Source organism: Xenopus tropicalis, chromosome 8 (genome assembly GCF_000004195.4).
Source record: "Xenopus tropicalis strain Nigerian chromosome 8, UCB_Xtro_10.0, whole genome shotgun sequence".
Taxonomy (NCBI): domain Eukaryota; kingdom Metazoa; phylum Chordata; class Amphibia; order Anura; family Pipidae; genus Xenopus; species Xenopus tropicalis.
Window position 1 is genome coordinate 66,421,912 of NC_030684.2, and position 21,607 is coordinate 66,443,518.

The 21,607-nt window shown below is 36.3% G+C and overlaps 1 protein-coding gene across 1 annotated transcript in view; it reads right to left on the reverse strand.

Moving 5' to 3' along the window:
• lrch2 (leucine-rich repeats and calponin homology (CH) domain containing 2) overlaps positions 1 to 21,607 on the reverse strand; it is a 49,514-nt gene that overhangs the window by 16,235 nt on the left and 11,672 nt on the right. The window contains 10 exon segments of the mRNA NM_001016380.2: positions 4,679 to 4,786; positions 5,598 to 5,659; positions 5,831 to 5,934; positions 7,946 to 8,057; positions 8,929 to 9,016; positions 10,080 to 10,213; positions 10,989 to 11,125; positions 11,341 to 11,446; positions 14,594 to 14,720; positions 15,340 to 15,484. Coding sequence (NP_001016380.1) covers positions 4,679 to 4,786; positions 5,598 to 5,659; positions 5,831 to 5,934; positions 7,946 to 8,057; positions 8,929 to 9,016; positions 10,080 to 10,213; positions 10,989 to 11,125; positions 11,341 to 11,446; positions 14,594 to 14,720; positions 15,340 to 15,484 — 1,123 coding nt within the window.

Genomic DNA, 21,607 nt, shown 5'->3' on the forward strand with positions numbered 1-21,607 from the left:
AAAATTTCTCAATTATGGGTTCAACAATGAAAGAAGAAAAATATGGAACATGTGACTTTGATTGTAAACAAGGTAAATCGCATTTTTACACAAGTACCTAATATAAATCCCTGCCCATAAAATCCCTGGTTAAACATCCATACATGATTTATTGTCTATTTCCTTATACAGGGATAGTTTTACCAGCACAATTAGGTTGAAAAACTAATGGCAGTATATACTGGACACCACAAAAATCAATTAAAAGAAACTGGAACGCTACAATGAGGATCAAGCCACTGTCCTTTTATGAACTTATAGCTATTCTACAAATGCAACTACATGTCAGTCAATCTGTAAGCTATAAAAAGCTTTTTATGTTTTAGCCAAATGGCAAATACAACCAATATGGAAAGAAACAGGGACAGGATAAAAGTAATAAGAAATCAAATGGTAATTTATTTGTCTATAACAGCTAATAAGGGGTAAAGAAAATTATTAATGAGGTAGAAGTCAATACTTAGTCCCTCAGGAATAACATTGCTAGTCTAGAACTAAGTTAAACATTACACTTTGATTAAAAACGTTAAAGGGGTTGTTCACCTTTGAGTTAAGTTTTAGTATGATGTACTAAATTAATAATATTCTGAGACAATTTGCAAATGGTCTTAATTTTTTATTATTTGTATTTTTTTCACTTTCAGGTCAGTAGCTCTCCAGTTTGGAGTTTCAGCAGTTATTTTGTTCAAGTTACCTTAGCAACCAGGTAGTGGTTTGGATGAGAGGCTGGTATATGAATAAGAAAAAGTTATAAAAAGTAACAATAACAATAAACCTGCAGCCTCACAAAGCAATAGTTTTTGGCTGCTGGGGTCAGTGACCCCCATTTAAAAACTGCAAAGAGTTAAAAGAAGACAGGAAATAATTCAAAAATGATAAATAATAAAGACTAATTGAAAAGTTGCTTAGAATATGTCATTCTACAATATACTAAAAGTTAACTTAAAGGTGAACCAGCCCTTACACTAGAAATCACCAAAGAAGTGTGACTGCAGTTTTCATAAAACAAATAATTACATATAGTAACAATTCATTTTTTTTTTAATCAGAATAAATCCAATGTGATGGCAAATACAAATAAAGGCACAGTTCTCCACAAACAAGTTTTCTCCCAAGTTATCTGGATAAGAGATCTCATAATTCTATTTACAAACACTTACACTGCATTGCTAAATAGAACATGCATTGTAAAACTCATTTAGTCCTAAGAAGACCATGAAACCTGTCAATGCCACTGAATCTCTGTATAAGCCAGTATTCTGAAGGCTTGTCTCACTGCTGTACAAAACTGCTTACACACATTGACATTTCTCATTAGAAAAATAATCAAGCAGTTTAGTAAACTATTTTATTAACTTAAACTGCTAAACTGCACAGTAAACTATAACTGCATAGCAAATATCTTTGCACATAGACTATATGGTTATTAACACAACAAAAACATCAGATCAAGTACTTTAAAAATACAAATTACAGACTGCATTCAAAAATATATTGTGGCAAAAGTCACAAATATTGCTGTATAAAGCAACAGCAAAAGCAGCACCAGAAACAGCACATTGCTAAAATCTAAATATAATATTCTGACCACAAGGCAACAACAGATAAACTAAATAAAATCAGTGCAGCAACAAACCTGCCTGTTGAAAAATGTTTTGGAATAAATCATCCCTCTGAAGACAATGTGCTGCACTCTACCCAAGTAACTAGATAATAGGCATAGACTGTGCTTGCACTCAGAAAGCACCCTACTGTACTCCTATGGGAAATGCTCCCTTCTTTTACCTGGTTAATGGCTAAACGCAATAAAAGGCATAACGGCTCCTGAGGGAAAATTCAGACACTATGGTAAGTGGCAGCAAACAAGTAAGAATCCCTTGGTTCTTTTGTTAGTGTTCTACAAAGGTACACTAAAGCACCATATCAAACAGGCTTAGATACCTTGATGCCCGTCCAGCTGCTCTTGTCCTCTGGAACAGCTTTTCACTGAATGAAGTTCTATAACTTAATGGCCGCCGTCTGCAGTCATATTTCAAACAGACAAGCCAAGCCCAATGAGCGAAGTAATAAGTGGAAGATACAGATGGAAAAGTACAGGTGGTGTTAGTTTTGCAAGGAGGAAAAAAAAAGAGAAGAGAAAGATTTTAAATTAAAGGATACCAGAAGAATATAACATATTGGCACTATGTTAAAGAAAAACTAAGGTGCTTTGTAAAACTTTTCTAAATATCCCAATGTTATTTACTGGCTAAGGGAAGAACAGCAGTACAGAGCTTCCTCAAAATAATGCCTGCTTGAAACATAGGACCAAGCCGGTATTGTAAATAGAGTAGCGTTATATAAAGAATGACACTTAACCGAGATAGTATAATTAAATGCACATTTTCACAAAGACAGGCTGACAAATATTCAGGGGTATAAAAAAAGAGCACCGTTTTTATTTAACTAAAGCAAAGATGCTTTTTTTCCATCTAGGTGCCTCTTATCACAGAATTTGTTTAAGCTATTATTAACTCTTAAATAATTCCTGTTCAATTACCCTAAAAGCTTTGGTCTTGGATTTTTAAAATAACTAGCTGAATTTATTTCACTGACTCAAGGTTATTAAAACTAATAAGAGAGTATATAAAGTCTGCAACAAACATGTCACTCAGTATGAGTCGTGATAGAAGAACACTGACCATAAGGAGGTTAAAGGGTATATATGTAATTAAATCAGCTTTCTTCCATGTCCCTAACTGCCCAGATAATACAGATGCAGCAAGAGGGTAAAGCCCAAGAATGAATTTTGTGTGTTACAAAGAAAATACAATCTTATCTGCCCAAAATGTAACTTATAGTAGCCCACAACAATAGATCCCCTACTAGGCAGAACTGTTGAAGCAGCAGACAAGAATTCAATTTATTATAAAACCATTATGGCTTATTACTAGGCTTACTAATCTGCAATCACACAAACAGCATGGAAGGTGCCAAATAGGTACCGCAAGCAAAAAGAGTATGTCAAGGGTTTCACAAATTGGGTCATATGACTTTCATAACCATATCACTTAACAGGGGTCCGACTCTTTTGGAGCTTTGTAGAGGATCTTTTACTGGCAAAATACTCAATCACGTTATTAGTTTGGTCAGAAGAGGGAGTAATATTTGCTCCAAAACTTTCACCTTGGGACATAGTCCCTGCGCAAAGAATTATGCTGCTGTTTTCAATAACATGCCTATACTGCACAATTTACAAAACAGGTAGACCATATGGTGACATATCAAATGATTCTCCGTTTTTTTTTTTTTTGTCACATCCATTACATGACCTCAACAATGACTTTCCGTTCTAAGGATAATTGAACTCAACATATTTTTTCTTTCCAATATTTCTCCCCACAAATATGAAAGAATATGTAGGACTAGGTTTTTGGATGTACAGTCAGATGTGCCATAGTTAACGTATCCACAGTAAAATATATTGGCAACATTTCCCATATTTTGTTGATGTTTCTTTTTCAGAATTAATTCACATTGACAGCGCTTGATAGAACCTACTCAAGTTCAAGCACAGTGTAATGTTTGAACAGATATTGAATGCGTAAAAAAAATAGAACAATTTTAATGATTTGTTTAACATGGGTGAAGATACCGTGACTGGATGTGAATTTAGGTGTCTCTCATTTCTTCAGGAACACAAGAAAAGTTTAGATCCTCTCGCGAGCAGAGTAGGTGGTCATACTGTCTGCTCACCAGTGTGGAAGCCAGTAGGTAAGTGCATTGCATCTCACGCCACCCTTATCATAGCTACAGTATGTCTGGCCACAGGTTAACTTTAAAAGTACACCATTACTTCTTCTAAAACAGTTTGACCGTAGTTAACAGTTGTTTTTGTTAGACATATACACTGATACTACTCCTGAAGAAGTGTACCGTTCAGTTTATGAGTTTATGAGAGTCTGTTCATTGTCTACATTCTGTAAGTAGCACCGATTTTAGCAGTCTTTAGTAATAAATAATTTTGCACTATTTGCCGTTCTTCTCTCTTTCTGAGCCCACACTGAGGACATGGCTACAACTTGACATTGGATATTTACATATTTGGCCAGTTCGTTACCGCCATCTGGTGAGCATTCTGCATTAAAGCATATGGTGGTTCACACAGTGAATAATTCTTTTCACATGTTTGGTGGTTGCTAATTTCTTCACCTTTGAGCAGATTTACTGTTAAACAGCTTTATTGTTAAACAATTTTGCACTATTTGTTTTTTGTTTTTACACACATGCGCTCCTGCTATATGTTTCTGTAAGCGTTTTGGACCTAGTCAAAGGGGTTGTCTCGAGGAGGAGCTGCAAGATCACATTTTCACAGTTAATATTCACTGGACACTATCGGATCAAGAGCGCTGAGGATTTGGTATTGTATATACCACAACACATATACAGCCAGTACGTAAGTGCATTGCATCTCACGCCACCCTTATCATAGCTACAGTATGTCTGGCCACATGTTAACTTTAAAAGTACACCATTACTTCTTCTAAAACAGTTTAACCGTAGTCAACAACAGTTGTTTTTGTTAGACATATACACTGTTGTAATGTAATTTGTCTTTTCAAATGTTAATATAAGTGTTCCACCCAGAATTCACATTTACCTGTTGTGCTTTTCTTGCTGCAGTAGCTGTGCTGCTATTTTTCTCAAGTCCATCACTTCCTTTATTTCATCTTCTTCTTCTTCAACCAGAAGTTGGTCTTTCTGAAGCCTTTTATTATTTAAAGACAGTTGTATTAGCTCCATTAGATTGGTAAGGATTCAGGCAGGTATTAGTGTGCTTAAAGTAACCAAACACATTCTAAATGGATACATTTTTCAATCTCTTACAACATTCCCAAAAGTTATGAAAGTTTTGAAACATACAAAATAATATTTAACTGCTTGGATTCCTTCTGGATTCCTTGTATGGATGTTTGATGAATTAACCCCTAATTTTCACTTTGTTGTAATCTAATTGACTTTGTGAACAGAAACAATTACTGTATGTTTCATTTACCCACAAAAACTACATTTGAAAATCTGTATTCAACAGCAATATACAAGCTTTCAGAAGGAGCCAGTGCTACACATTAGAACTGCTTTCAGGTAACCTAGTGTTTCTCCTACTCCCATGTAACTGGAGGAGTCCCAAGCAAGACTTGGATTTCTTACTATTGAGTTCTATTCTAATATCTACTGTGTGCTGCTATCTTGCTACCTTCCCATTGTTCTGCTGATCGGTTTCTGGGGGGGGTGATATTACTATAACTTGCAGTGCAGCAGTAAAGAGCGATTATCAGAGCACAAGTCACATGGCTGTGGCACCATGGGAAATAAAGAATATGGCTAGGCCCAAGCAAAATTAAATACAAAAAAAAAAATCTGTTTGCATTTTTGAACAACTGATCTCAATGCAGCATTCTGCTGGAGAAGCTCTATTAACTGATAAATTTTGAAAAAGACATGTTTTCTCATGACAGTACTCCTTTAACGAAAACTATTACTGATTATAATATAAAAAGAAACCAATTACAACCTACCTACTCTCTTCATCCCATTTCTCGTTTTCTTCAACCTTCTCAATTTCAAGTTTTCCTCTTTCCTTAAGGTGAGAGAAAAATGCAAACCTTAAATTCTTTCTGGTGAGTGCTGTAATCCCAGAATAAATGTATCTTTTCAAGGTACTGTGTCAGCACCCAGGTGGTAAAGTTGCTAGTGAAGGTGTACTGAGACTACTAGAGTAAGCCTGTATGTTTATAGCAAAATCTGTTACCTTGATATATGTTACAAATGGGCTACTAAGTTGTACATCTCCCCGGTCAGATAAGAGAGCTTCTTCGGCACTTGGGTCGTAATCATAAATATCATGTTCAAGACCTAGGTTATGAAAAAAAGGAATATGTGATTTTAACAATTATCATATGCTAAAGGGGACCTCTCACCCAGACATAAAAGCTGTATAATAAAAGTCAAATTAAACATGAAATCCAAATTCCTTTATAATTAACACATCCATAACTATTATAAAGATGTCTAAAAATCCCAGCTGTCAATCAAATATAGCCTTCCCCGCCTCTATGCCTATTTCCTTCAGCATTTTGTAGATGTCACTGCTCTCCTTACTTTCCTCTTCATCATCTTATTGTGTAGCCAGTGCATGACAATAGGTCCCCCATTCTGGCACATAAACAAGATTTAAGCATGATGCAAAATAGCACCTTGCTGCTTGCTGTAGTTGTGTAATTCCAAGACTGAAGGAAACAAGATTTAAATTTATATAGTGTAAGTGAAGTTTACTATGACTGACTAACTTGATAGAAAATATTTTTTCTTATTAAGGGGGGAGGTCCCCTTAAGAATATGTTGCATTACCCACCCCCACAGGAATAATTTTGGCACTTTACAAAATAGACAGAGAGGCATAAGTATGGAAAAAGAAAGACAATTTACAGACACTTTTGTGAATTTAAACGTTGTTTTAATGAAAGATTTTCCCGTCACTTTTCCCGCTATTTTCAAAATGGAGTAAAGCTCAGTGTAACTCTGTCAGACCAATTCTAAGCTCCTCTGTTTTGTTTTGTTTCCCCCGTCTACAATTCACACCTCTGGTAGGGGACCCATTGGGGGATCATCAACATATTAAGGGGGATTAGTAGACTATTGTTAGGGCACAAGTTTCTGTCTAATCCTAGAACAATAGGTGCAGATGTTTAGTTTTAGCAGCAGTGCCCCCTCTTTTAACTTCACTGACATTTGCCCCAACTTATTTGTGCCCCCATAGCATGTCCAGAACTACAGAGCTACTTGACAGCATTGGCCCACCACCTTTAGCTGTGTCCCTTCTGTTCCCAGCAGCCATTTCGGTAATCTGCAAACAGCACATGCACACTGGCACCCAAACTGGGATAATGGGGCACAGGGTTGGACTGGCCCAACAGGGCACTGGATAACAACCAGCTGGGTCCTAGTCTTGTTGAACCTCTTTTTTTTTTACCAGGCATGTTGGTGTGTGGGCCAGATTGCTGCTGACCAGTAATGCTGGAGAAGATGGTATTTAGACCCTTAAATCATGTTACAGAAGTGGAATTACACAGAAACAAAGAAAACATTAGAAAGTCCAGCTTGTCCTGAAAAAAATGATGTACAGTTTCCCTGGGCAAACTAAAATTACCCTTTAGGAAATACCCACAAAATGAAATGACAAATGAAATTCAAAATACTGCTGGTAAAATCCTTATTCCAAGGCTCATGTAGATGTGGGACTGAGTTTGTTGTTACCGACAGATTTACTAAGAGCTAAAGGCAAATTCATAAAAAAAATGTCGGGAAAATGACAAAATCTGAAAACTGTCTGTTTAAAAGACAAATTCACAAAAGTGGAGATTTGTGAATTAGGTGGAAAATCCGACAAATCTATCTCTACTTTTATTTTGTCTCAATATCACCACATTTGTGAATTCTCCCCATAGACTAACTTAAGGCTTCTTTTTTGGTAAGAAAACAGTATGTAGAAATCAAAATGATACAGGATAAGAATGTGAGAGCAACATCAGTAAAACCATTTCTGTTTCTGCTGCTTTTTTTTTTTTTTTTTTTTTTTTTACAACAGAGCCCATTGCAAAATGTGTTGGTTCAAATGCAGAAATAATATGCCCAAAGAGTAAATTTCCCAGGTAAAGCTTTTAATCTGATGGGAGAGATTGCTCCCAATTACTAAATAGCAGGGAATGGTTACAAACATTTTCCACAGTCTGTTTTAATCTGCCTGGAAAATATGCAAGCAAACCAATTCAGTATGTACCTTTTCAAAGTCAAATAGACTTCACAAAACAAAGATTCAAAATAATCTTTATGTAAAACCAAAAAATATTGCCAAGGGAACTCTTACCTTTATTAGGATCAGGTTTTGTGCCAAGTATTTGATTGTCAATTTTTGGTAACTGATCTCTTGTTGATTCTGACACCTGAGAATGAAGGCTGATTGTATCATCATCTGATGGCTTGAAAAAAACAAAAAACAAAACCACAATTGAGATTTAACACACTCCACCAACTCAATCACTCTTAATTTGTATTAGTTTGAAGCTATTTTTTATTTGTTTAGTGTTGCCAAACCAGCTGAAGATTCTGTTTTGTGTCAATGTATTCACACAGGAACAAACAATTAATGTGGGATAGGAGGAGCAGAAGTTCAAATACATGGACTACATTAAATTTCATTGGCATGCCTTGCATACAGCTGTTTTCCTTGCTTCTCCCTTGCTAACTTCTCAAAGCCTTTCTTAAAATATGTTACCTTGTGGCGTTCTGTACCTTGATTTTAATCAATTACATATAGGGTTCACATCTGGTTTAACTAGACTTATTAGAGGCTTACCCAAAATATGAGTCTTACAAGAAAGAAAGCTACGATCTGGCCAATTTCCATTCTTAATTTTGAATGCATCCCTATTTAAAGTGATATTTATGTTTTATTCCAAAGAAAAAATGTGGTTTTAATGGCTACAAAAAAATAAACAAGCACAACAAAACTTCCAAGTTACCACAGAACCAAATGCAGTACAAGTACATTGCAATGGGCTCTTAGGCTAAAGCCATACTGGGTTGTTTCTTGGACAGCCTATAAATGTAGGCAGAGAAACAGCCGAATCACACATATGCTCTCTTTTGTGTCTGCAACCAAAGTCATTGCTGTAGCTCAGGTGTAGACCCCTGGAGAGGATTTCAGTGCATTTCAGCACTAAAATCTTCTCAGTGTGTCTGTGTTTATACGAAGGCCAAGAAACAGCACAGTTTTCATCAGCCTTATAGGTCACCAAACAGCCTTATAGGTCACCAAACAGCCTTATAGGTCACCAAACAAGAACTTACTTCAGTGGTTGACAGACGCTTATCTCCATTATCACTACCAATCCCAGAATCTGGGCCATGATTTTTATTTGGATAAAAATCTTCGATACTGTGGGGGAAGAAAACCAAACAATGCAATTTCCAGTTCTCAGTTCTAAAGAAGTAATATTCATTTTATTACCATAATAAAATAAAAAAAAAAAGAAAATACATTATATATAAATCAAAGCATGGGTTAAATGTGAAGGAAAGGCTACGTCACTTGGGGGTGCTAAAATGTTAAGCACCCCCAAGTAACTTTAATCGCTTACCTGGTACCCCGGGCTGGTGCCCCTGTTAGGAGAACACAGCACCAGCCCGGGGTACCTGGAGCGATGCGCTTCCTCCTTCGTTTCGCTAAGACTAACACAATAGGCGCATGCGCAGTAGAGTGAAAAGCCGACTTCTCTGTTAAAGTTCGGCTTTTCACTCTACTGTGCATGCGCGCGCTCGCGAAGCTGGAAGGAGGAAGCGATGCAGCTACCCCGGGCTGGTGCTGTTCTCTCCCAACAGGGACACCAGCCCGGGGTAAAAGGTATGCAATTCAAGTCACTTGGGGGTGCCTAACATTTTGGCACCCCCAAGTGACTTTGCCTTTCCTTCTCCTTTAAGAGAAAATAAAAAACAAAAATGTCTGACAGTTAAGTGCATATTCACAGCCCTTTAGAAAATTTAACCTAGAGCAGTCATGCACTAACAGTCAAGCTGAAGAATAATATACTTGAGGTAAATGAATGTATTATATAGAAATGCAGTCAATGGGACTATCATTAGATCCTTGTCTTAAGTCACAGCAACAATCATGCTTGTTACACAAATTATTAATAAACATAGATTGTGCATGCCACATCTGTTCATTAGAATTCTTATGACTGCAAGCTAAATGTGCATGAGTAGAGAGAGTTGAAGTACAATGCAGGTTATTAATGGGAATAGGGCTACACTAGAAACCAGAAATGAAGTGGCTAGGTTTTGTAGAACAGTAGACCTCAGATGTGATGGTAGAAATAAATTCTGAGAGGGGGCTTCACCAACACAATTTCTTTTTGGACAGGGCAAGAGAGAGAAAATGCCTGTACATTTTGACAGTATAGGGAGACAATAAGCAATGTAAATTGTTAAAAGCAGAGTACCTGTCTGTTAGAGGTTGGCAAGGCATTCGTTTTATTAAAGAAGGCAAGTCAAGAGAGTCTGGCTTCTTTTCTGTTCTGCAACAAGCTTGAATGTTGAGATATTTAAATATATGCACTTTACCCTTTAGGCAAATCTGTATGAGAATAGCATGGAAATAAAATAGTTGAATTTCCGAAACTGCAAATGTAAGGAAATTACACAAAAAAACCCCCAAAGATTATATAGGTGAATATTCCATTATAGAGAAATATATAAAATATTTACATTTAAGTTTTACAAATATAAAGAACTAGTAATATAATAAAGCGTTGATCTACTTATCACCTTTTAATCTTGTAACATATGCGTAACTAGTAATTTATACTAGATTCAGGGCTTTTACGTACTATATAGAGCATAATATAACCAAAGAAGAAAGCTAATGTCAACATTAAGGCAGATTCTATCAGCCTCTGTGTGGCATTAGCCTAATATCTTCATATCAACAAGGTACAGTGAGTCATGTTACAAAAGTGACTTCGCAACATAAGTACATATTTTCACAGGTTATTCAAGACTTGTGAATTATATACAGGTATGGGACCGGTCGTTTTCAGATAATGGATCCCATATCTGTGCTGTATTAATACCAGGTAGTTTACCTGATAATACCAAAGACCTCAGTGCACCTTATGAAGCAAAACACAAACCATTAGCAATGCACATATAAAAAGTTAACAGTAAACAATATTTGTTAAATGTGTTTCTTGGGCAATACAATAAAAAATGCGTATTTTAATGTGCATGCACCACCACATACACAGCAGTTCCCCAACCTGCATAAGCAGTTCCAAGTGGAACTGGGTTTAAAATAAAACTGTATTAGACAAAAGGGAAAGTGAAAAGTGAGTAAAGAATATTTTAAATACCTGGGCAGGAGGCATCTGCATAGGATTATTGTCCAAAATAATAAGCTCTAGATGACGGAGTTTTCTATAACTTACTGGGATTTCCGTAATTTTATTACATGAAAAATCCAATTTTACCAAAGGTAAGAATGACAGCTCTAAAGACAGGAAACATGGTAATTGTGATTATTTGGTGCAATTTCATATTCTGGGATTAAAATAATAGGATTGAATAGCAATACAGAACACACAACCAATAAGTAATTGTTCATGGGCTCTTAAGTGACAAATCTGACTTCTGAAGACTTTTTTCCTGACTTGTTTCTTCTGTACTGTACCACTCCTCATACTTCATGGGTATTCAAAAACTTACCATCTGGCAATACTTGGAGATTATTTCTTCTTAAATTAAGTTCCCTTAGTGAATGCAGCTTTCCTACTTGCTGAGGGAGAACTTGCAGTTCGTTACAGCTGACATCCTGAAAAAAAATTAAGGATTGTAAAATTTGTCCACCCAGTCCCTCCTAACATAAGCTTTATAAGTTTAAAGTGTGTACAACTCAGGCCCAACTAACTAATTGGTTTCTGCTCTTATATGCCTGTATACCTTACCTACCCAGTGATATCTCGTTCTCTTTCCCTTTATCATTTCTTTTTTTTTTAAAAAAAAAAAAAAAAGAGAGACCGGTACAGAACTAATCTTCTCTCTATTTCTTTACTTTACCCTATCCTGCTTTCTATTACTTTATTGCAATTGTTCCTTTGGTTAGTGGATAATTATGATTATGAGGAATCAACAGGGTTCAGATGGAATTGTTTTTTTTTCTTTTCTCTCAACACCATCTTCGGTCTTATACTTTTTTACTATTATGTAAGCAAGAACTGACAATTGCTACCATGTATATGCTTTTTGTACTTCTCTTTTCCCTGAATTTATGATACGGTATTACTGTACTGTTGGAACCTCAAGATCAATAAAAATATTAAAAAAAAAAATTGTAAACTTCTTTTTTGAAAAAGAATAGGATATGATGTACAACAATTCTACGTAAACACTGCTATTTTGGGAGATTTAAAAGCTTATTAGCTGTTACCTTTGTTACAAAACAAGTACCGTATATACTCGAGTATAAGCCGATCCGAATATAAGCCGATCCGAATATAAGCCGAGGTACCTAATTTTACCTAAGAAAGCTGGAAAAACTTATTGACTCGAGTATAAGCCTAGGGTGGGAAAAAATAAATACCAATAAAATTACATTAAATGAGGCATCAGTGGGGTATATGTTTTTAAATATTTATTTCAAATAAAAACTGTAAACTAGCTCTGTAAGTGGAGGGTCAACAAAAACAAATGTTTTATCAACAATGATACCTTAAGAGTACTCAATCAGCAACCAAGCTAAAACACAAAGAGTTAAAATCCTTTAAAACTATATATAGTTTATATAGAATATAAAGTGCAGTGTCTAGTGCAGAATGAGACAGGTGAGGATGGTAGATGAAGATGAATTTGGGAGCGGGCCTGGGCACTGGAGGGTCTGGTTGCGGGTGGCCTAATTTGCACACAAAGGACAGAGGGTGCTAGTCTGGAGGGACCCATGGCACCCGACTCGAGTATAAGCCAAGGGTGACTTTTTCAGCACATTTTGGAGGCTGAAAAACTAGGCTTATACTTGAGTATATACAGTAAGCTAAAGCATAAACCTTCAGATTTTCCATCACCTGTGAGTAGAAATCACCAACAATCCCTTGTCTATCAGAAGTTAAAGCAAGAGTGTGCAATAAACAATTTGAATATGGCCTGGTACAAATTCAACATATAATACCACAATTTTAGACACCTGGTCTCTTTGGATCTTAATACACAAATGGCTATTCTACATTACACTCTTTAATCCTGTTTTGTTTTTACCCATTCACCTCCCCTAACTGAAAACCTCCTGATATTACTGCTGATACAGGTACAAGCAAGTTGGTATTATTGTATGCCTTTATAGGACATTTCTATGTTAAGTTGCAGCACTACATGATTAACGATTTGTTTGTTTGTTTTTGCTTTTGGACCAAGCAATTGGCAGCAACTGTACCAAGCAACTGTAGCTGTCAATTTTAACCCTTGTTGTTTGTATATACTGTATAACTCCAAATAAAAATGTAAGTTGCGAAGCAAATAAAATCAATAAAAATTAACCTTAGTTCTTTGTATATGCAGCATGTGTCCTAAAGTATAAACCAACATCCAGCTATAAAAGTAAGCAAATATAACTCTTCTCCCGTTACCAGCAAGGCATCAAAACCTTGCCAGGATTGTAACTCTTGTAGTTGCCACATAGATGGGTGAAATCACCTTTCCATTCACTTTAGGGTGAAAGTAAAAGGTTTATCCCTGTCAGCCATAAGGGGGCTGATTTATGATCAAAACTCTGCAAATTTTTTGTCCACAAATTTTTTCCACATACATGTTTTTGGGTTTTTTTTGAAATGCAAGGTTATAGGTATTAGCTTTTAAGCTTTTTTGAAAACACACATGTGATAAATAAAATGCAAACTGATGGCAGAAAACATGACAGCTCCTTAGTTTCCTGCCAGCTATGGGGGTGTGCGGAAGCTGCTTGCAATGATGCACAAGGTCTACAAGGGTATAGCTGTTAAAATTTGTGGGAATTTTGTTCTTCTTAATGGCCAATACATATTGAAATATGTTTTAATTCCTTATGTTCTCTATTTCTGGCTCCTAAAATAATGAAGCAGAAGTCAGTTCTCCTCCAGGCATGTTAATTAATTGTCTTTAGCAGCACTGTCGCAGGAGTGAGAACTGTTAAAGGGGACCTGCCACTCAGACATAAATAGCTATAAAATGAGTCCTGTATAAAACTCAAATTCCTTTTTTTATTATCACATCCGTACTAATCATAAAGCTCTTAAAAAATGCCAGCTGTCAATCATATATTGCCTGCCTATGTCAATCTGTGCCAGTGCAAGGGCATGTGAATAAGGTCCCCCTATTCTATCACATAAATAAGAATTTGGCATGATGTAAAGCTTGCCTTACTAACAGTGTATTATGGGAGGATTCAGTTCACCTTTAACAGGAAAGTGTTCATTTCTTCCTCCATCTGGACTATTGTAAATTGCCTAAAAAAAGCTAATTAGGTTTCACATTGCCAAAATCCTCCTCTTTGAAGCTAGGGCTAAAACCCAGATGAAGGCACTCAACCTATCCATTTTTGACTTTAGTAACTTTCACTAACCTCTGTATCTGTTTGCCATAATTCATCTTTATGAACTTATCCACTTTTCAGTTAATTGCTCAAAAGACCTTAAAATGTCTTTAAAAAAAGATCTCCTTCCTACCTAATATTCACTGCAAAATGTGCATCTTCCTACTTTTGCTCACTTGCACCTCCCCACATGCCAGCTTTTAGCACTACAACCTCTTTTAAGGACTACATACATCTACCATTCTCTAAACATTTTGTTAACTTCAATATTTGTCTGTCACCATTAGTAAAGTACAAGCCAGGGGACATCAAAACATCATCCTTCTGTTATTACTATTAGTAAAATGCAAAACTTAACCTTTAAAATGATTTTTTTTTTAATTTCACGTAAGATGTACTTACCAGTTCCATTAAATCTTTCAACTTCCCAACTTCTTCTGGTATAGAAACTAATTTATTATTACTAATGACCAACACTTTCAATGGCAAGTCAAAGAGATATTTTGGCAAGGTTGATAGAAGATTTCGACTACAGTGAAAATACAAAAAAACCCAAAGTATTAGAGAGCATGTTAGCAGCCTGCTAAATAGTGCACTATCAAAGAACAAAAATATCAAGACCATGCCAAATTATGAGCCTAAATTCCTAACAACTACCTTTTTCTTTTTTCAAATGCAGGATATATGTAGCAGTGCATCTGACCATATTCCAGGTTGACCATTAGGAAGGTGGGATGCTGCCCACATCTATACAAGAGCATTACTTCCAGTGATTCCAAATTGAGCCTCGGCAGAAAGTTTGCACAACTGTACAACAGTAAATATTAGGCACAGTGATCCAAATTAAGGAAGCAAACTCCCTCACTAAAAGCAATTGTGGATTACGGATCTTATAATTGTAATTGTGGTTTAATTGTAATTGTGGTTGCTGTCAGAAATCATGGGCCAAGTCCTTGATCCAAACAATCCCTAACCCAAACCACCCAAACTATACCCCTTTAGTAGGAAGCAAACTTGCCCCATTCATGGTAGTACTGCACCTGCCAACAAAATCTATTGTGACTGCATCCCTTAATATGGGAAGCAAATAAAATGAATGCAGCACACAATATATAAAGACAAATATAGAAAGACAGAAGAAATCTCACCTAATGTTTAGGTAAGTTAGCATCTGGAGATTTTTTATGGTCTCTGGAATGCATTTGATGCAGTTGTGGTATAAATTTAAGGTTTCCAAAGGTGCAAATGAGTAAACATCTGGTGGGATTTCAGTAAATCTATTTTTGGAGAGATCTGAAAAAAAAAAAATCAAACAAATATCAAGATTAATATTTGGTAGAAAATCCAACTTTGTTTTTATCCAAAATAAATTATAAAAGATATAATTACATATAAAAGACATTAAAGTTCAAAAATGGTTGCTTAAATCAGAAAAAAAAATATTTTACAGTTTCATTCATACATTCAGCATTTTTTTGTATTTTTGTAAAAGCTTTACTTTGGATAATTCATAAAATAAAAGGATTACATGGCTGAAACTATTTTCTCGCTTATATTAATACATGGTACATCTATATAACACAGAACTTTAACAAAAAAAGATGGCTTTTCACTCAATTATGCACGCACAGGTCCCAGGATCTCATCAAAAGGAGAAGGAAGAGGATTGCTTGCCTGCATAGGAGCACCGGCCAGGGGTTTCAGGTAAGCGATTACATTCACAGGGGGTGCTTAACATTTGGCACCCCTCAGGGATTAAGCCTTTCCTTCTTTAATACACTGCATAGCATGTTAATAAAGCAGGATCTACAATGTAATTGTGTTTTAATTTTAACTAAATAGTTATTTTTTGTATGAACTTCTTAACTAGAAGTTCATCTTTTTGTATGAACAATGCATCAAAACATTGTGAAGGAAAGGACACTGAAAATTTGCTAGTAAACCTTAAACATTTTCATGCTATATTGCTCCAGTTTTAGAGCCATTTAAGCTATTTATTTTTTTATTAACTTACAATATAATAAATTCTGCAACAACATCACCACCTGCTGGTCAGTTCCTGTAACTAGTGAAGAGTTCTGATGTTGCTCTTCTCAGGAAGGAGATGAGAAAGGGCTTCTGATTTCTTTTCTGAGCAAAGCAACATCAGAACACTTCTCTGAAGGTATATCACTCAACAGAGAGAATATTAATAACAATATTTATGGTCATGTTTTTTGTGGAAAAACCACTGCACACAAGAGAGTATTTCACTGTTCTATTTATTTCCAACAAGGCTGAAAATCTTGAATGTTTTAATAAACCGCCAAAAAAAAAAGGTTGTTAGAAGCAATTACCATTGATTTGTATAGGAACTCATCAGCTTTTACCAATGTTGCCAAGTTTTTCTGGCAACTTTTCACTTTTTTTTCTTTAATAAATCTCCACTAATTGAGGTTTCAGATAACTAATGATTGTATGAGGTTACTTTTTACTTGTTTTTCATGAATTGAGAAAAACACTAACTTGATTTTTTTATCAATAACATACTTAGCGTACAAGTAATTACTACTGAATATGTGAACACAAACTCTGCTTGGTTGCAGGGGGGGCCAGTAAGGCCATAAGTAATGAGCAACTTCAATATATTTTGGTAGATATCAATTTAGCAATGTTTTCATGCCGCAAATTGAATTGGCTGTGGGGCTCAGGAACATCTTGTTACACCACTGATTGCATTATAAAATCTAAAGAGTAAAATAATTGTGTGTATGGCAGCCCTACCTATATAGCAAATTTATTTGCCTTTCTTACAAAATTAGCCATTTTCTCTATGCCACTATGCAAGACAGATTTTGTCAAGTACTACCTATTGTTCAGGACAGAAACCTCAACACTTTTAAAATGGGAACTCATGGCCTTCTGATATCGGCTCATTAGGCAATCAGTACTCAAATGTAATCCTCTCCCAAGGAGTCTGTATGAGGCTCCTATGTGATCAAATAGTTGAGCTTACATATGCATCAGATCCTCATTGCAATTGCAGGTGAATGCAGCTTGGCCATCCATTATAAACACACAACATTAATAATAAAATTACTCTTTATAAAGATCCAGAAACAATGTAGTAGCAGCTATAAAGAGCATTTTTTTTTTAAATGTGGTGCTTTTAAACCATGATCACACAGGTCTACTTAAAAAAAAAAATATATATATATATATATATATATATATATATATATATATATATATATACACAGCTGTAGTAGAAAGCACTCACGGCTTCAATTGTTCAAAAATATCAAAAAAGTTTTATTGCTCCACACTCACATCGACGCGTTTCGATCCACAAGGGACCGTCGTCAGGATAATACCCAGAAGTGACCACGGTGTTTAAATAGTGCATACAACCAATCATTATACATACCCGATTAAACATGATAATATATCCAAATTCATACCCTCCCATCTAAAGGGGAAATAACAATGCTGATCATAAACATATCTATCATAATATTTCCCTCGTATTAATCAAAACCGTGATTAAAAAGTGAATAAATAGTGATTAAAACAAATAGAGATCATATATAAATTTTCAAAAGCTTCGCAATCACCTAGGCATCATAATTAGTCAGGGGCTAACCAGAGGAGAATAAGCTTTCCATCTGGAATAAGACAAAAAATATAAAATATAAATTTTATGTCAAAGAATACAAATTTGTAGATGCACACTAGATCACTAGGGGCTAACCAGAGGAGAATAAGCTTTCCAGCTGGAATAAGACAAAAGGTATTGGTCCCTTGTGGATCGAAACGCGTCGATGTGAGTGTGGAGCAATAAAACTTTTTTGATATTTTTGAACAATTGAAGCCGTGAGTGCTTTCTACTACAGCTGTGTGAATATTTTTGGTGAGCACCCGGCGTGTGGCCTGTGATTGGTGAGTGCCGTCAGTGGAATAGATATATATATATATATATATATATATATATATGAAAAGTCATCAGAATCTAGTAAAAATAAGTGTAAAGTAACTGGACTTTTAAAAATATCTTGAAAAAGATTCACCACTCATTTGGGTGGCTTATTCAGTTCAACAAAGTGGTAAATAATTCCCTGACATTTCATCCCCTAAGAGTAGTACAGTCAATAACATCCATTACAATGTTTCCACTGAGGTATTTAGACTGAATAATGTTTTCAAGATAACTCAAAGTCCAGTTGCTGTACACTTATTCCTACTAGATGCTGTATATTATGACCTATGTCTAAGAAGACTTTCATTCACACATAGTGACCTCTTGTCACAAAGATTTCTATGCATTGGTGCAGGGCACTTGAACCTGTCACTGCCTGCCAGCTGACCCACTGTCTAGTACTTCAATCTTGCTTGACACTCAACGTGCCTATGTGTCTAATAGATGCAATGTCCTAGATGTGCCCACTAACCCCGCACACCTGCTAAGTAGCGCTTGCCCTGGGTAATTTCGTGACTTGGTGCGTCCATGATTGGGCACTGCTAGTGCAAGTGATGCAATTCGCTCAAAATGATGATTGAGAGGCCACACACTGTTACAGTGTTTCTGTCCTTCAGGAGTTTATGTGGGCAGTTCGAGACTATTCTCCCTGATTTGCCTTCAGTCCTGCTGTTGTTGCTCTGCTTGTCCCTGATATGTTGTATGAAACTTATTCCCTATAATTTAATGTTTAGATACTTCTTGCAACATTCTTTCACTTGATACATGTGTTGAAACCAAATAACCACTTACACTTAACTGTAACACTATAGTTTCACCTATTTTCACTCCATTTTACTATATTTCTTTGCCTCTTTTTGCTTCTTTTCTCCATGCTGTTTGTTTACAGTGGTTGCTGTGGTTACCAGGGTTACTCTTTGGCATCATTTTTTTTGGGGGGGTACTTAAATTGTATGTTGGTATTCAGTCAGTTGGTTTTTCACTGAAAAAGAGTACTGTTTGTACTCAAAACTTTGGAATTTTTTCAGTAATCTCTCTCTCTCTCTCTCAATACCTATATTAAATAACTTTAAATCACAATAGCCTTTGGTATTATGCTTGTCAAAGAAGTCATACAAAGTTCAATGTTCAAATATAAAAATGGAAAATTACAAAAACAAATGTAAACTTCATGTTGGGTTAAAAAACATGAAGTCACTGAATGGGCTCTGCCCACTTTCTTTGACCTTGGACCATAGTTATATAGTAAAAACCACTGTGCAAAGTTTGGGGACCCTGGTTTTAATAGTGTCTGAATGGTAGCAATTTAAATTTCCCCACTGAAAGTCAACGAGTGACATCTGATTGGCGGTTGGTGGCTCCACCCCCTTTTTCTAACCTGGAACTGCAGTTAACCAGTGACTAACTCTGCAAAGTTTAGGGACCCTTGGATTAATAGTTAAAGTACAGCAGCATTTTAAATTTAAAGCAATACAATTCAATGGATGAAATCTGATTGGCTGTTGGTGGCCCAACCCACTTTTCCTATTTTTGAACTGCAGTTCCCCAAATGACCAACTTTGCAAATTTTGGGGACTCGGGCATAAAAATTGTGAGACTGACAGCATTTTACACTTTACCATTGAAAGAAAAAAGGTGAAATGTTATTGGCTGTTGGTGGCTCCGCCCACTTGTCTAACTTTGAACAGCAAATACCCAGTGACTAACTCTGGAAACTATAACAACCCTGGAATTAATATTTAAATAATGGCATCAGTTTAAATATAAACCAATGAAATCTAATGGGTGGAAATGGATTTGCTGTTGGTGGCTCCTCCCACTTGTTCTAACCGTGACTATGAAGTTAGCCAGTGACTGATTGTGCAAAGTATGGGAACCCTGAATAAACAGTGTAAGAAAAGCAGCATTTTAAATTTAAACAAAAAAAAAATCAATTGGTGAAGTCTGATTGGCTGTTGGTGGCTCCAACCACTTTTTAAAACCTAAAAATGCAGTCCCCTAGTGACCCTGGTGTTAATACTGTAAGAATGGCAGAAGGTTGAATTTCCCCATTGAAAATCAATAGTTAAAATCTGATTGGCTGCTGGTGGCTCCACCCACTTTTTCTAATTCTGAACCGCAGTTACCAGGTGACTAGCTCTGCAAAGTTTGGAGACCTTAGTATTAATATTTAAAGAATGGCAGCAGTTTAAATTTAAACATATGAAGTGTATAGGTGAAATCTGATTGGTTGCTGTTGGCCCCGCCCACTTTTCTAAACTTGGAACATAGTCACTCAGTGACAAACTGTGCAAAGTTTGGGGACCCTGACATTAAACATGTGAGAATGGCAGCAGTTAAAATTTCCCCACTGAAAACAATGAAAGAAATGTGATTGGCTTTTGGCGGCCCCGCTCACTTTTCCAAAACTAAAACTGCAGTCCCCTAGTGACCAACTGTGAAAAGTTTGGGGACCCTGGTGTTAACACTGGGAGAATGGCAGCAGGTTGAATTTCCCCATTTAAAGTCAATAGGTAAAATCTGATTGGCTGTTGGTGGCTCCACCCACTTACAAAAATACAAAAAACCTTAAATGCGTAGTCACCCAGTGTCTGACTATGCAAAGTTTGGGAACCCTGGCAAAAAAACAATAAAAATCAATAGGTGAAATCTGATTGGTTGTTGGTGGCTCCGCCCACTATTCTAAACTAAAACTGCAGTGCACTAGTGACCAACTGTGAAAAGTTTGGGGACCCTGGTGTCAATTCTGTGAGAATGGCAGCAGGTTGGATTTCCACAAGTCCATAGGTAAAATCTGATTGGCTGTTCACAGCTCCGCCCACTTTTGGGCATTCAACAATCATCATATTTTCATTTAGGCTGACCCCATGACTATGTGATTCAAGTTTGGGGAGTGTAGCCTCAAAGCTGTAACATTGGCAGCAGTTTCAATTATCCCATAAAAGTCAATGGGTAAAATTTGATTGGCTGTTGTTGGCCCCTCCCTCTTTGCATTTTTTTTTTAAACTTGAATGCGTAGTCACCCAGTGACTGACTGTGCAAAGTTTGGGAACTCTGGCATCAAACCAATAAAAATCAATAGGTGAAATTTGATTGGCTGTTGGTGGCTCCTGCCACTTTTCAAATCCTAGTAACCAAGTGTAAAAAGTTTGGGGACCCCAGCGTTATTACTGGGAGAATGGCAGCAGGTTGAATTTCCGCCAAATCAATAGGTAAAATCTGATTGGCTGTTCACAGCTCCGCCCACTTTTGGGCATCCAGAAATCATCATATTTTCATTCAGGCTGAGCCCATGACTATGTGATTCAAGTTTGGGGAGTGTAGCCTTATAGCTGTAAGATTGAAAGCAGTTTCAATTTCCCCATTAAAGTCAATGGGTGAAATTTGATTGGCTGTTGCTGGCCCCTCCCACTTTGGGGGTCATCCAACAAATGTTGCTGTTTCATTCGGGGTGACCCCAT